The sequence below is a fragment of the Anabrus simplex genome, chromosome 1, assembly GCF_040414725.1.
Source record: "Anabrus simplex isolate iqAnaSimp1 chromosome 1, ASM4041472v1, whole genome shotgun sequence".
Classification (NCBI taxonomy): Eukaryota; Metazoa; Arthropoda; class Insecta; order Orthoptera; family Tettigoniidae; genus Anabrus; species Anabrus simplex.
Window position 1 is genome coordinate 1183651268 of NC_090265.1, and position 16208 is coordinate 1183667475.

Below are 16208 nucleotides of genomic sequence, written 5' to 3' on the forward strand. Positions count from 1 at the left end.
ATGAATTGCAGGGTTGTTCAGAACTCACGAAGACCTAGTCTCCAAGTCAATGGAATAAACCTTTGATTAAAACCCCTCAACCTGTTCGGGCATCAAACCCGGGGCCCTGAAGACCGAAGGCCTAGTAACTAACCAGTCAGCCATGGTGTCAAACAGTATTTGGGATCGTACCTATTAAGTTACATGACAGCAAAAGTTCAATGTGTCAACGCTGTATGCAAATACTGGTTATGAAAACAGTAATTATTACGATGTTAGGTACAACATCGTCTGACTTCATAGTACTGAGAAACCAATGCCACATAAATCAGTAGTGATTTCAGCAATGATGATAAAAGACCGTAATTTTTAAAACTTATTAAGAACACTTAAGCTTAAGGCTATATTAAGATGGCGCGTTTTCACTTTATAGAGTTTTAAAATTGAGGTATGTTCATAGAGGGCCAAAAGAGTTATTTTTTCGTTCCAATAAAAATACAGTTAAAGCACCGAACATGTACAACATATTGCATACTACCCTTAAACGCAGAAAGAATTAAGCTATAATTTGGTGTGATAAAGTTTGGAATTGGTCCAACCTTTCTTTTTTATATTTAAACTTGATTATGCATACTTTTGATTCCGAAGTAGTTTAAACTTTCGAGATGGAAATCTCACTTGTACTGTATGCATGCTTGGTTGATCGGTTGCTTCCTTGCTTCCTTGATTGAATCCTCGGCCTGAAGGTTATTAGGATCCCAACAGTCCTCTCACCAGGTGTCACTGAAGTGTAGGGATGGGAAATAAGAGCGCATGTCTTGAGAGTCGCGAGAACTCCTCAATGCTTTTCTTATAAGGCATGCCTCATGAGACTCTCGGGAATGTAAGCACGCTTCTTACGTCACGGTTCTGCTGTACACTGAGAACAACAGACTTTGACATCTTTCCCATTAGGACAATTCAGCCTGAGTCAAGAACGGAAGTTTGGTCTTCTATTCGCAACGGAAACATGAACACGTTAGAAGGTCTGAAATATCATTCAACTTACAAGTAAAAATCCGTCATTTAATTTGAGCCTAATCGTTAAGCTGGTGTGAATGCAGTACTTTTAGTACATATTTATTGACGGCTACAAAAACGAAATCATGGAACTAGGAAAATTTCCCAGAAAATAAATTGCAATGTCGTGTTCGTTCCCGATGTATTAGTTTCAAAAGCCGAAATACAACTGGCATGATTCGCAATTTCAAGAACAATGAGATATTTCAAGGCAGTGGCTCTTCTACCTCGCCCCAGCAGGCTGCTAGTGCACGTCTATTTACGACAGCGGTCTACGCTTTTTCTGTGGGTTAGGGATAATTCTATTAGACTGTGTCGCGATATGTATCCGAATACACTGACTGACAGAGCAAATGCAACACCAAGAAGGAGTGGTCAGAACTTTATGCCAATTGCAGGGTAGACTGACGTCACTGAGGTATGCTCATGATGTGAAATGCGCCGCTGTGCTGCGCACGTAGCGAACGATAAATGGGACACGGCTTTGGCGAATGGCCCACTTCGTACCGTGATTTCTCAGCCGACAGTCATTGTACAACGTGTTGTCGTGTGCCACAGGACACGTGTATAGCTAAGAATGCCAGGCCGCCGTCAACGGAGGCATTTCCAGCAGACAGACGACTTTACGAGGGGTATGGTGATCGGGCTGAGAAGGGCAGGTTGGTCGCTTCGTCAAATCGCAGCCGATACCCATAGGGATGTGTCCACGGTGCAGCGCCTGTGGCGAAGATGGTTGGCGCAGGGACATGTGGCACGTGCGAGGGGTCCAGGCGCAGCCCGAGTGACGTCAGCACGCGAGGATCGGCGCATCCGCCGCCAAGCGGTGGCAGCCCCGCACGCCACGTCAACCGCCATTCTTCAGCATGTGCAAGACACCCTGGCTGTTCCAATATCGACCAGAACAATTTCCCGTCGATTGGTTGAAGGAGGCCTGCACTCCCGGCGTCCGCTCAGAAGACTACCATTGACTCCACAGCATAGACGTGCACGCCTGGCATGGTGCCGGGCTAGAGCGACTTGGATGAGGGAATGGCGGAACGTCGTGTTCTCCGATGAGTCACGCTTCTGTTCTGTCAGTGATAGTCACCGCAGACGAGTGTGGCGTCGGCGTGGAGAAAGGTCAAATCCGGCAGTAACTGTGGAGCGCCCTACCGCTAGACAACGCGGCATCATGGTTTGGGGCGCTATTGCGTATGATTCCACGTCAGCTCTAGTGCGTATTCAAGGCACGTTAAATGCCCACCGCTACGTGCAGCATGTGCTGCGGCCGGTGGCACTCCCGTACCTTCAGGGGCTGCCCAATGCTCTGTTTCAGCAGGATAATGCCCGCCCACACACTGTTCGTCGCATCTCCCAACAGGCTCTACGAGGTGTACAGATGCTTCCGTGGCCAGCGTACTCTCCGGATCTCTCACCAATCGAACACGTGTGGGATCTCATTGGACGCCGTTTGCAAACTCTGCCCCAGCCTCGTACGGACGACCAACTGTGGCAAATGGTTGACAGAGAATGGAGAACCATCCCTCAGGACACCATCCGCACTCTTATTGACTCTGTACCTCGACGTGTTTCTGCGTGCATCGCCGCTCGCGGTGGTCCTACATCCTACTGAGCCGATGCCGTGCGCATTGTGTAACCTGCATATCGGTTTGAAATAAACATCAATTATTCGTCCGTGCCGTTTCTGTTTTTTCCCCAACTTTCATCCCTTTCGAACCACTCCTTCTTGGTGTTGCATTTGCTCTGTCAGTCAGTGTACATTCTTTATGATAGCTCTTTCTACTTACTTACTTACTTATCTCTGTTTTATCTACACGTATTTTTGAGAACTTGACGAAATATACAGTGGTGTGGTTACAACTGGCCGCCACCCTGGCACTTTTTTTGTTGAATCTCACTGTCGGCAGCCCTGAGGATGGTTTTCCGTGGTTTCCCATTTTCACACCAGGCAAATTCTGGGACTGTACCTTAATTAAGGGAACGGCCGCTTCCTTCCCATTCCTAGGCATTTCCTGTCCCACCGTCGCCTTAATACCTATCTGTGTCAGTGCGACGTAAAGCAAATAACAAAATAAAAATACAATTATTTATTTCACGACTACGCTACTGAAATATATCCAAATAACTTAATTTTTATGTTAACTATGTTGATGCCATCTTTACATGCAAGTTGTTAGCGTATCGCTCTATTTCAGAGTTTATTTTAGTACATATTAAATTTTTACAGCTTGCTTTACGTCGCACCGACACAGATAGGTCTTACGACGACGATGGGACAGGAGAGGGCTAGAAGTGGGAAGGAAGCGGCTGTGGCCTTAATTAAGGTTCAGGGGCTCGAACCCACTACCTCCCGAATGCAAGCTGATAGCTACGTGATCTAAACCGCGCAGCCTCTTGCTCGGTATACATATCAGAAGAAGTTATGCGGACCCCGCCACAGTGTGGGAATAACGCTGGGAAGAAGGAGATTAAAACAGTATGTTAAATTTTGACGTTAAAAATCTCTTGTTTCATTAGGAAACAGCGACAAGAGCGGGACCCGCCGCACTAGTCCGTATAGCGACCATAGATTTACAGCCGATTTCCATAGTGGGGGGGATGCAGTTTTTCGATATTTCGTTTTATTGCTCGACCCTGCATATACAATTCCCAGTAGGAAGAATTACGCCAACTTATCAAGGGTACCTATGCAGAAGAAAAACAGTGAATTTTGTTGGAACTGTCACATATCTCCTAACGCATCGCTAACTACAGATGTGTGGACGTCATTAAATTGCGAGGCTTATATGACGGTGACGTGCCATTACATTGACTGCAGTTGGAAAATTGGAATTGCTGTCGCTTGAAACTTGCTGTTTCCCCCAAAAGATACACGATGAAGCCTTAGATAGTGCAACTACACAGTGGAGAATTCAGGAGAAACAACTGATAATGCTGCAAATATGACAGTGCAATGCAACTCACCCAAAGCAGTGCTGACATGTGCGCATTCTTTAAAATTGATTGTGAAAGCGTCATTGCAGAACGACACTGTACTATCCAATATGCGAGAAAAGTCCCGATGGTTTGTGGTTTACCTCAAAATCAGTTGCAGTGAAAAATCCAGGATCTTCTAAAGAAGCCTCAACTCAGGAAACAGAAAAGCGATGGAACAGTAATAATAATAATTTCGTGTGGCTATTTCTAGCCCGGTGCACCTCTTGTAAGGCAGACCCTCCGATGATGGTGGGCGGCATCTGAAATGTGTAGGTAACTGCGTGTTGTTGATAGAACAGTGCGCACTACGCACATGTTGGGACGTCCTTAGGAACGGAAAATATGCGTCGCTGCGTGTTAATCGAGTTTATCTTGTGGCTTGGAAACAATTAAAGAAGATAAGTGGACAGCGGTAGATGAAGTGCTACATATTCTGCAGCCGTTTGAATATGCAATTCGAAAGATATTCAGCAAGAATTACCCTCCCACATCGAAAATGATACCAATTCTAGGTCAGCTGAAAACAATGTTGTCAGGAAAGAAATAGAGAAGAGAAGTTGTCCTGGAACTTCAGCAAGTTTTGCATCATTTAAGCATAAAACTTGATTGTGTACATACTACCAAGATATTCCCCATTGCTACTGTCGTCGATCCTCGATTTAAGATCCTTTCTTATAAGAATCCGTCTAATGCAGCTAATAATAATCGAAGCTTCTGAATATTACAGACCACACCTACAGAAAAGAACGTGAGTGAGTGTGAAGCACTGTCAGAGTTGTGTAGCAACAGCAATCCATTCTGGGACTCATTTAACATTGAAATAAATTAAATAATTATAAATCCACAAAAGAAATACCGTTAACAGTATACATGCAAAAGTCCAGCGATACCTGGCAGAACGTTACATGCAAGTGACCGAGAACTCACTGACTTATTGGAAAACCGATATCCAACGCTAGCTATTGTAGCCAAAACATTTCTCTCTATTCCCGCCACTTCTATGCCTAGAGAAACAATTCTTCCAAGTCGGGTCTTATATTAAATAAATAACGAAACAGACTGAGGGGAAATTAGTGATCTTAATCGTATTTCGTTTCTTTCTTTAAGAATACGCTGGTTATATGTAAGTTGAATGTACAGTTAAAAATGCAAGTGAAATTAGCGAATTCGTACGTTCCTTCGTGTAGAAAAATGCTTACAAGGAGTGATGTATGATTAAATTGTTCTCATTAAAAGCTGCATTTGTAGTGTAAATCACGTTCTGTTTCGTCTTTGCTTTCCCTATTCCAGCTAAGTAGTTATAATCATAAATACAAAGTTTCGAAGAAAGACAAGACAAATCGTAGGCTAATCAGAGGGAAGAGCATCAGACAACTTTATTCGATGGGGAAACAATACATTGCGTTTTTCCCTGAAGACCATCTAAACTTAAGTTTTTTACTACGTCATTACTTTAAGTAAATAAACGTTTGTGTTCGTATGAATTTAAATGTACGGCCAAAGAAAATGTTAAGCGTGTTCCATGGCAGATCGGCAGATCAATAAAAAATGCGGCCGTTTTTAAAACAACCCGAATGCCCAAGAGAGCGTAGCACTATTCACTTGATGATATTCTTGGAATGTTTTATATTTGCCTCGAGGCTCTCTAGCGAGAGAAATTCCCATCCCTGCTGAAGTGGCGTACTAGCGAAATGAAGAGTTAAGAACGAGGAAGACCTTGTGAACAGTCGAGATTTCATGGAGAAGCCTTCCTCGTGAACAGTCGAGATTTCATGGGAAGTCTTCCTCGTGAGCGGTCGAGATTTTCTTCTGAAGATGCAGAGCAAAGTTTTCTGCGGAACGTGAAGAATGTCACCTTATTTTCTTGACATGGCATAAGACCAAAATCCCACATCATGTCTATAATATTTTTCCTATTAGAGTCTGCATCGGCCTGCGTGCCTTCTGAGAAGAAGAAATACGTACACTGGCAAGAAGATTCTAGCTCAGTTAAAAGAAAGCCAGCCGAGTCTTCAGAGATCATCTGAAATTCAGAAAAGAAATGCCCAAAGAAATACACGTATATTTCGTATATTTCGCGCACTGTGAATACATTAGCTATTTCTTCCAGAGAGCGTGACCAAACTGTGACTCCAGGAAGGTCTTCCATGCCAGTGAATACATTAACCTCACTATTGTTGGACCTTCTCTAACTTTTTGATCCAACTAGGTATGTTGAAACATGGCTGCTTCAAAGTCACCATTTTGCAACAGACACCGAAAGGAAGACCCAGAGGATGATGGTGACGTGGGCCTGTCTAAAGTCTGTAAGTACCGAGCTCGATAGCTGCAGTCGCTTAAGTGCGGCCAGTATCCAGTATTCGGGAGATAGTAGGTTCGAACCCCACTGTCGGCAGCCCTGAAAATGGTTTTCCGTGGTTTCCCATTTTCACACCAGGCAAATGCTGGGGCTGTACCTTAATTAAGGCCACGGCCGCTTCCTTCCCACTCCTAGCCCTTTCCTGTCCCATCGTCGCCGTAAGACCTGTCTGTGTCGGTGCGACGTAAAACAACTAGCAAAAAAAAAAAAAAAAAAAAGTCTGTAAGCTGGTTTAAATATTTATTGCATTGCATTGTACTGCAAGAAAATTACGTATGCTATTTTAAAAATCATGGTACATTCTCTTATTTCTATCCTGAGAGTTCTAGCACTTCTTTTTCTAAAAAGAAAGCACTGCTAATAATGTTACTGGTTTCATGTTCCATTAAGTAGGTACTTTTTCACTCTTTCGAGATGCTGAGGTGCCAGAAGGTTTGTCCTGCACGAGTTTTTTAAAAATTTTTTTTTACATGCCGATAAATCTACTGACACGAAGCTGGCATATTTACCAATAACACTGGACTGAGCCGGAATCGATCCCACCATTTCGGGCTCTATCTCCTGAGCCACTCAACTCGGCTCTTATCACACTACAGTGTTTGGTCAAGTAAAGTAATCATGGCTATGGAATTAAATCGACTTTCAAAAATTACACTCACGTTGTTTCGACATGATCACATGTGATCTGATACAGATACACAGGGTGAAGCGTAATTCGCGCACTCGGGCGTCGCAGCGCGACTCCTCACATGCCAGGAATAACAAAATGCCTCTCACAAATTTTTGTCTTACGAGTATATCCGGTAGAAAACGGTCATTGAAAAGTAACAATCTGGCAACACTGTAACCATATGTACGGTAACCACCGCTGTCAGCACGCTCCCGTTGTGCTGTACAGTTGGTGCAATAGGTAGAGTTTTTGGTTGGCATGCAGGAGGTCGATGGTTCGATCCTAGGTTGAGGCGCATTTTTTATTTGCTAATTTCCATCTGACATTACCTACTGTAATACAGTAAGATACCGTTTCTGAGGTCACATGTATCCTACATTTACAACATAATAATAATAATAATAATAATAATAATAATAATAATAATAATAATAATAATGCATTGAGTCCGCCTCTGTGGTGTAGTGGTTAGCGTGATCAGCTGCCACCGCCGGAGGCCCGGGTTCGATTCCCGGCTCTGCCACGAAATTTGAAAAGTGGTACGAGGTCTGGAACGGGGTCCACTCAGCCTCGGGAGGTCAACTGAGTAGAGGTGGGTTCGATTCCCACCTCAGCCATCCTGGAAGTGGTTTTCCGTGGTTTCCCACTTCTCCTCCAGGCGAATGCCGGGATGGTACCTAACATACGGCCACGGCCGCTTCCTTCCCTCTTCCTTGCCTATCCCTTCCAATCTTCCCATCCCTCCACAAGGCCCCTGTTCAGTATAGCAGGTGAGGCCGCCTGGGCGAGGTACTGGTCATTCTCCCCAGTTGTATCCCCGACCAAGAATCTGAAGCTCCAGGACACTGCCTTTGAGGCGGTAGAGGTAGGATCCCTCGCTGTGTCCAAGGGAAAAAGCCGACCCTGGAGGGTAAACAGATGATGATGATGATGATGATAATGCATTGAGAAACGCATGCGGTTACCAGACGTAATGTTGAAAGGCAGAATTATTGGGACCATGGTAATAACACATACAAATTGTAACCGAATTTGGACATTATTCGCAGAGCACGTTTCTAGGCCTACTGGTAACGTAAAGCCCTAACGAAATATAATGGACCTGAACGAGGCAAGAATAATAGTTGGTACTAATCTATGGGACCATTGGAGAAGGGTACAAAGAAAACAGGTTTCACATCTAGTAGATGAAGTGGTGCGAATAAATTCACGCCAACGACGCCACACCTTTCAAAACTGACCAACGATTGTTCGTCCATTTCTAGGATCGTAGTATGTAAGTGCAAATGGTTTCTAGGGGACCCGCTGCAATCGCTGTTGACGATTAAGATGCCAGATACCATACCACCCGGACTACATTTACGAAATAAAAAACATACGCCTCAACCCAGGATCGACCACTCGACCTCCTGCACGCTAACCCAAAACTCTGCACCAACTGTACACTACGACTAACTTCTGCTGACAGAGGTAGTTACCCTACACCTCCTGCACGCTAACCCAAAAAACTGCACCAACTGTACACTACGACTAACTTCTGCTGACAGAGGTAGTTACCCTACATGTGGTTACAGTGTTGCCAGATTGCTACTCTTCAACGTCGTTTTTCTGCCAGATATACTCGCAAGACGAAATTTTGTAAGATACATTTTTTTATTGCTGGCATGTGAGGAGTCGCGCTGCGACGCCCCAGTGCGCGAATTACGCTTCATTCTGTATATGAGGATAAGTCACAAACACCGGGCGAGTTGGCCGTGCGCGTAGAGGCGCGCGGCTGTGAGCTTGCATCCGGGAGATAGTAGGTTCGAATCCCACTATCGGCAGCCCTGAAGATGGTTTTCCGTGGTTTCCCATTTTCACACCAGGCAAATGCTGGGGCTGTACCTTAATTAAGGCCACGGCCGCTTCTTTCCAACTCCTAGACATTATATGTAAAAGATCATTATTATTGTAGGTGCAAAATTTATTCCGGACCTGTTGTTTCTGCAGAACATGAAAACTGCAAGAGTTTCTGAAACTTCTTTAACACTAGGGCACAAAATAAACCTTTTATGGGGTGATTAGCTTGACTTTATTCCATACGAGGAATATCATTCTTAACATAAAATTTATTTCCGAGAAAAGACAGTCTCCCTACCGTACTACAGTACATTATTGAGTTTGTCGGTGCGACGTAAAGCTCCTAGCAAAAAAAAAAAAAAAGTCACAAACATCTTATTAGCTGAATAATCGGTTCATAGGCCCCCGGATTTGACTCCCGGCCGGGCCAAACATTTGAACCACATTTGGTTAATTCTTACATCGCAGAGGGTGTTTGTGATCATCTCAATGCACATCTTTGTTTACATACAACATATCTTTCTACTCGGTCTCGAAAGCCCAGAATAACGGCCGAGAGGATGCGTCGTGCTGACCACACGGCTCCTCGTAATCTGCAGGCCTTCGGGCTGAGCAGCGGTCGCTGGGCAGGCCAAGGCCCTTTCGAGGGCGTTAATTGCCGTGGGTGGGTGGGGATATCATTGTACTAACATCCACGCAATAGTGAATACATTCCTTCACGTATTGGCGTGAAGATGGGCATTCAGCTATAAAAATATACTTAATCCACATTACTACCGACACCAGATAACTGGGAAAAGGGGCAGGAAAGAATAAGAATAAAAGTCCCAAGCAGAAACATGATACTCGAATGTAAAAAAAATGTATATCTATTGTTATAAAGTTCAGGTATGCTTGGTAATGTGTTCTATTCGAAGTTAGATAAATGGCCACAGACGTATTTAACAAGTTCCTAAATTAATTGAAAATGTTGGAAACTAACGAAGGGGGATCTCAAAGACAGAGCCGAATACTTGAATGCCATATTTTTGGTTCAAGATGATAAGAGGCAGTTCAGTGTTGAAAATTTGGATACCTCGGATGTATTGTGAACCCGATGCCCGATGCCCTAACTCTAAGTTATTATTATCATCGACTGGTTGGTAATTCCTGTTTTTAGAAAGAAAAAGATCGAACGTCGATGCTGAAGTTAATTATGTTCAAGTTTTTAAAATGTTCCCAATATAAGAATTCTTTAAGATGTTAAAAAATACCCTCTGAGATACAAAGTTCTTTACGCCCTTGTATGAATTATTATAGTTCCCTTGCATCCACACACACATGTGCACATCTTCCCGACAAAGGAAGGCTACTTAATTACTTACTTATGAGTGTTATGTACGGTAACGCCAGTGGATTGAAGTTCTGCGGTTGACAAGCTTCTTCGGGAACACGGGTTCTGGTAGCTGGAACAAGAACAGTCATATTAAAATCCTTTGCCAAATATTAGCCAAAGGATAAGCATACAATGGCGAGTACGAAGGATGTTAGCCCTGGGTTACCTTTTTCTTAACAGACCACTGGTTCAAGAGATAAGTTACGAACAATTATATGTAAAAGATCATTATTATTGTAGGTGCAAAATTTATTCCGGACCTGTTGTTTCTGCAGAACATGAAAACTGCAAGAGTTTCTGAAACTTCTTTAACACTAGGGCACAAAATAAACCTTTTATGGGGTGATTAGCTTGACTTTATTCCATACGAGGAATATCATTCTTAACATAAAATTTATTTCCGAGAAAAGACAGTCTCCCTACCGTACTACAGTACATTATTGAGTTTGTCGATGCCTTTCGAAATCTTTCAAACTTTCAAACGAGGAATAGAGGAAAACCTCACGAAGTGGTTTGTTTCTTTTTTCTTTCTTAATCTGTTTACCCTCCAGGGTCGGTTTTTCCTTCGGACTCAGCGAGGAATCCCACCTCTACCGCCTCAAGGGCAGTGTCCTGGAGCGTGAGACTTTGGGTCGGGAGATACAACTGGGAAGGATGACCAGTACCTCGCCCAGGCGGCCTCACCTGCTATGCTGAACAGGGGCCTACCGCAGAGGCGAATAAATGTATCTAATTACAATAATTAGTATAAGCACCTCATGGGGGGATATATCCCCCTTATCTACGCCACTGACGTCGACTGAACAGCAATGAGTCTGTTTCGAGCGAGTGGTGTGCTTGAGCTCAGCTCGAAGAGATCGAGCAAATGACGTCACACGTTCTCAGCGATCTGTATCAAAATACTAAATCAGATGTGTGACACTCTTCCCTGGCAACAGTACACTAGCGCGTGTACAGGAACACAAGTGAATATAATTTTAAAAATTCGATACTCCTAAAACCGTGAAAGTAGTTAGTGGGACGTAAAGCCAATAACATTATTTAAAAATTCCGAACCATCGGAAATAACCAATGAAGGTTAAAATCCCCGACCCGGCCGGGAATCCAACTCGCGACCCCTTGGACCAAAGGCCAATACGCTAACCATTTAGCTATAGAACCGAACAATGCCAAGATGAATACCTTTTTCCGGAGCGACTTGATTTGCAAGTGCTGAAGTACTGAAACTTTCGTTGAAGATGCATTAACCCTATTTTTATCCAAACGCGGCTATATTTCTATGATGTAGGAAATGGCTTATTGGACGACTTCTATTAAAGAATTGAAAATGTGACACATAACTATTCAGATTTAAGAAGTGATTATTTCAATACTTTCTTTTTACGAAGGAAAAGCTATTCTTCATAGAATTATTTATCCTTTATATCGGAGTAATGTAGATTATCAAATACATATTATATTATTATTGTGAAATAAGCTCTTAATGCTAAATACGTCTATTTCGATACGGTAATTTAATGACAGTTCTGTGCATTATATTTATTCTGTGGTGGAATAAAGAACTAAAGGAGAGAGAGAGATACGAATCTAATCCTAACAAGCGAGAGAGAACGGAATACTGACTTACCAGACTGCTGCAATTCAATCACGTGACCATCACGCCGGTAGAAGACGATACAGGCGTACCCACTCTGGCTGCAATGTAGAGAAATGAACATATCAAAGAAGTTAACAATTAATAAGCATCATGACTGTTTGTTATTAAGGAAATATTCCTACCAGTTAGATTATCACTAAACATTGAACATGAAAACCCACAACCTGTTTTCCAGTCATTGACCGGGTCAGGGATGTAATGAATGAATCATATATAGGCTATTATTACGATGGGGTCGCCACTCCCAAAGTGATGTATATTAATGATTGATGGATGGTATGAAATGAGAATGGAGAGTGTTGCTGGAATGAAAGATGACAGGGAAAACCGGAGTACCCGGAGAAAAACCTGTCCCGCCTCCGCTTTGTCCAGCACACATCTCACTAAACATTAATGTAAAAAATAAATAAATAAATAAATAAATAAATAAATAAATAAATAAATAAATAAATAAATAAATAAATAAATACAAAATTGTGGCTATTACTAGACTGTCTTGTAAGGCAGATCCTCCGAAAAGGGTGGGCTGCGTCTGCCGTGTATGAAAACTGCGTGTTACTGAAGTGGAAGATAGTGTTGTGTAAGTTACGGGAATGTTGGGGACGGGGCACACATCCAGTCCCCGAGCCAACAAAATTCTAACTATGGGTATAAAGCAACCAAAAATGAATGCACAGTCACTGAATTGAAGGACGGGAGTAGAGATGGGAGCAATGTATGCAGTGACATACACAGATATTCTTCAACGGGAAGAGAAGGAGGGCATGGCAGCGATTATTTTTAAAACTGATAATTCAAACGCATTTTACTGTCTATTAGTGATTACCGGTATTATTATTATTATTATTATTATTATTATTATTATTATTATTATTATTATTATTACGTCTAGCTCCATGGCCTTTGGTCACAGGGGTTCCGGGATCGATTCCCAACAGGGTCAGGAATTTTAACTATAATTGGTTAATTCCGCTGGCACTGGGGCTGGGTGCATGTGACGTCTTCATCGTCATTTCATCTTCATCACGACGCGGACGCCACCTACGGGCGTCAAATGAAAAGACCTGCATCTGGCGAGCCGAACTTGTCCTCGGACACTCCCGGCACTAAAAGCCATACGCCATTTCATTATTATTATTATTATTATTATTATTATTATTATTATTATTATTATTATTATTATTATTATTATTATTATCATCTTTTTCCCAATTTTTGGGAGTCAGCAATGTGTGTCTGTGTGTCTGTGCGTGTGCGTGTGTGTGTGTGTGTGTGTGGTGGGGTAGGGTGAGGAGGAGGATGATGAAGAGTGGAGAGGAGAGGGGAGGGGAGGGGAAGAAGATAAACGTGGCCGAGTTTTACGGCCGAATGCCCTTTCCGATACCAACCCTATGAGGAGGGATGTATTCTCTATGGCATATTTTTGTGGTGGATGGTATTGTATGTAAATGAAGATGTGTATTAAGACGAACACTGTAACCGTACAACAAGGTTACAGATTCCCTTCAGTATTTATTATTATTATTATTATTATTATTATTATTATTATTATTATTATTATTATTATTATTATTATTATTATTATTATTATTAACCCGATTCATTAGATTTCATATATTCTGTTTCTCATCATTTAGACTGTAATAATTAGGTATCACGTATATTATTGTATTTAATCATAGGTTAAGTGAAATTTATTTGTAATTATTCTGTATTGTAGTAAGTGAGATTTGTTGGTTTCATATTGTCATGCTGTGGCTTGTAACTCTGGCTAGATGAGCTGGCATAGTATTTTGCAATCGACGCTATGTTTAACTGTGCAAGTAGATTTCCCGGTGACGCATTCAGCCTAGTCATTCTCAATCCGCTTGGGTACGCTTAGACAACACATGACTGATGACATCAGTGCGTGGGCACGTGATTGCGACCTAGTGTCAGTATTCGCCAGCTACTGTATGTCGAAGTGGAAGGGATGAACAGTGAGTAGGGAGATGAGTCGTCATCGCGAGGTTATATAAGTTGATGCAACGATGGGGAGAGGTATTCAGATCATATCGTTCAGTTTATATCGTGCTGATCATATGTAACAGTCAGATGTATGAAATGGAAGAAGTGGTCTTCGAGTGATGGTCAGAGCTAAGAGTTGTGTTTGAAGAAGTAATAATCGAGGAAGTCTACAAGTGGTGGTTGTATCCGAGCAGAGACGGGTACTATGCTGATAAAGAAACATCATCTTCTTGTGAGGATGGACTTCACAAGATGTTTCAATAATATTTTCCAATTTCTTATAATATATTGAGTGGACGTAATTACATTGGAGCTCCCTACACGCGTACATGGTATGTAGGCCAACTCCTTGTTATATAAGAAGATAACAGCAGACGGCTCCCGACTTCAGCTCAGAGGTTTTCCCAAGAATTTCAAGTTCAACAGCGGTGTATGCCGACATCAGGTAATTAAAGCATCAGACATGTTATGCATTCATAACATGAAGAAGAATGTAATCAGCGGCGATATCACATCTCATTTCAAGTTCATGCCAATAGCTTTTTTGTTTAGATTAAACTTTCCTTTTATTAGTGCCGCAAATCTCACGATATATTTCTTTTGTTAAATTAAAAGACGTCAATGACTGTTCATTGTGACGTAAATTATAGTCATAAACTCAGTTTTATTTTAGTTATAATAAGTGATTCCAGTTCCATGTACAATCCTCAATTGTGGAAATGCAACAGTAATTTAATATTTTCCTGATCCATATCCCTGTATATTGCCAGATATGTGAGTTTATCACCTCACACCTTGAGATAATTGATATAAGAGGTATGCTCTACCGAATTTTGTTGTTTTTCTTAAAAAAGCAACTGGCGCTCAAACAAATGTCATTTATATTGTGTGGAAGACATGAAGGTATAAGAATAGTGGTTGGAGTAGCCACAACACAAAAACCCATTCCCCGAGCTAGAGGAATTAACTATAGGAATTTAAAATCCCCGACCCGGCTTGTAATAGAACCCGAGACCCTCTGAAACAATAGTCAATGCCTGGACAATTTAGCCAAGGAGCCGGATTATTATTATTATTATTATTATTATTATTATTATTATTATTATTATTATTTTTATGGTCACAAACAAAGAGATTCGTTTAATAATATCGTCGCTGGAAAGGTAAAAGGTTGTATTCCACAAAGCTCTTCCTATCAATTATTCTCCTTAAGACTGGTCACACCTCCCAGCCACATATGGATATGCAGTCCATCAGGACAATGTCCGTTGTGTTCGTTTTCCTATGTCGACGATTAAACGAAAATGAACCTTACATGCATTGTACACTAGGAGTGCGTAAATACGTAATGCAAACGTACATTCCTACAGTACGGTACTGTAAGGTTCATTTTCCTTTACACATGGGCATAGGAAAATGAACACAACAAAATTTGTTCTGATGGACTGCATATCCATACGTGGCTGGGAGGCGTGACCAGTCTTAAGGAGAATAATCGATAGGAAGAGCTTTGTGGAATACAACCTTTTACCTTTCCAGCGACGATATGTTTTATTATATAGCGGAACTGAGTGGTTCAGACTGTAGAAGTGCTGGTGTTCTTGAGCTTGGAAAAACCGATTTCACAGGTGCCTTTACCTGCACTTATCATCCTGTCGCTCATAATTATCCTAATCTCCCCTGTTGTGGCAAATGGCAACAGCCCTACATTGTGACATTTCTGCACAGCAATTTACATGATACAAGGAAACGAAAACGCTAAAATATTTTATTTGATGTAATATCACTCAGAATATTATGTAGAATACTTACAAATATAAAGTAAATAAAAATTCAGTTATAATAACATAGTGATTTGTGAAATATGTTCACTTCCCCCAGCATCTAAATAGCAAGGAACAACACACAATATCTAATTACATAGAAATTCCAGCTCTAGTTATGACTTAGGAGTGACATCAGATGCAGCCAATTGCTGTACTAACAGCAGGGGTGTAGCCCGGGACGAATGTTTACAAAGGAAATAAACAGAAACTGACAATAAACTAAATAAACATTCAAATACGTAACTGTAGAACCAACAGATCCGTAGAAGCTATTTTCTAAAAAGTCTCGAAAGTTGGATTTTAGGTTGTAAATTGAACATGCCATTCGCTGTAAAACTGTTGACCTTTATCGTATTGTTCCTATTCTGTATTTTAATGTAGTGTAGGCCTACTGCAAACTGAATGTCAACATCATTCACTTGTACCAGTGTCCTTATAATGACAAGCCTTGCATGCGCGCA

At 41.7% G+C, this 16208-nt stretch overlaps 1 protein-coding gene across 1 annotated transcript in view; it reads right to left on the bottom strand.

Annotated features, from left to right (window-relative positions):
* Positions 1–16208, bottom strand: part of LOC136858443 (uncharacterized) — a 290965-nt gene that overhangs the window by 27074 nt on the left and 247683 nt on the right. The window contains exons 6-7 of the mRNA XM_067137991.2: positions 11885–11952; positions 10247–10327 (exon numbers count right to left, since the gene is read on the bottom strand). Of these exons, the coding sequence (XP_066994092.2) occupies positions 10247–10327; positions 11885–11952 (149 nt within the window). The remainder of the gene's footprint in view (positions 1–10246; positions 10328–11884; positions 11953–16208) is intronic.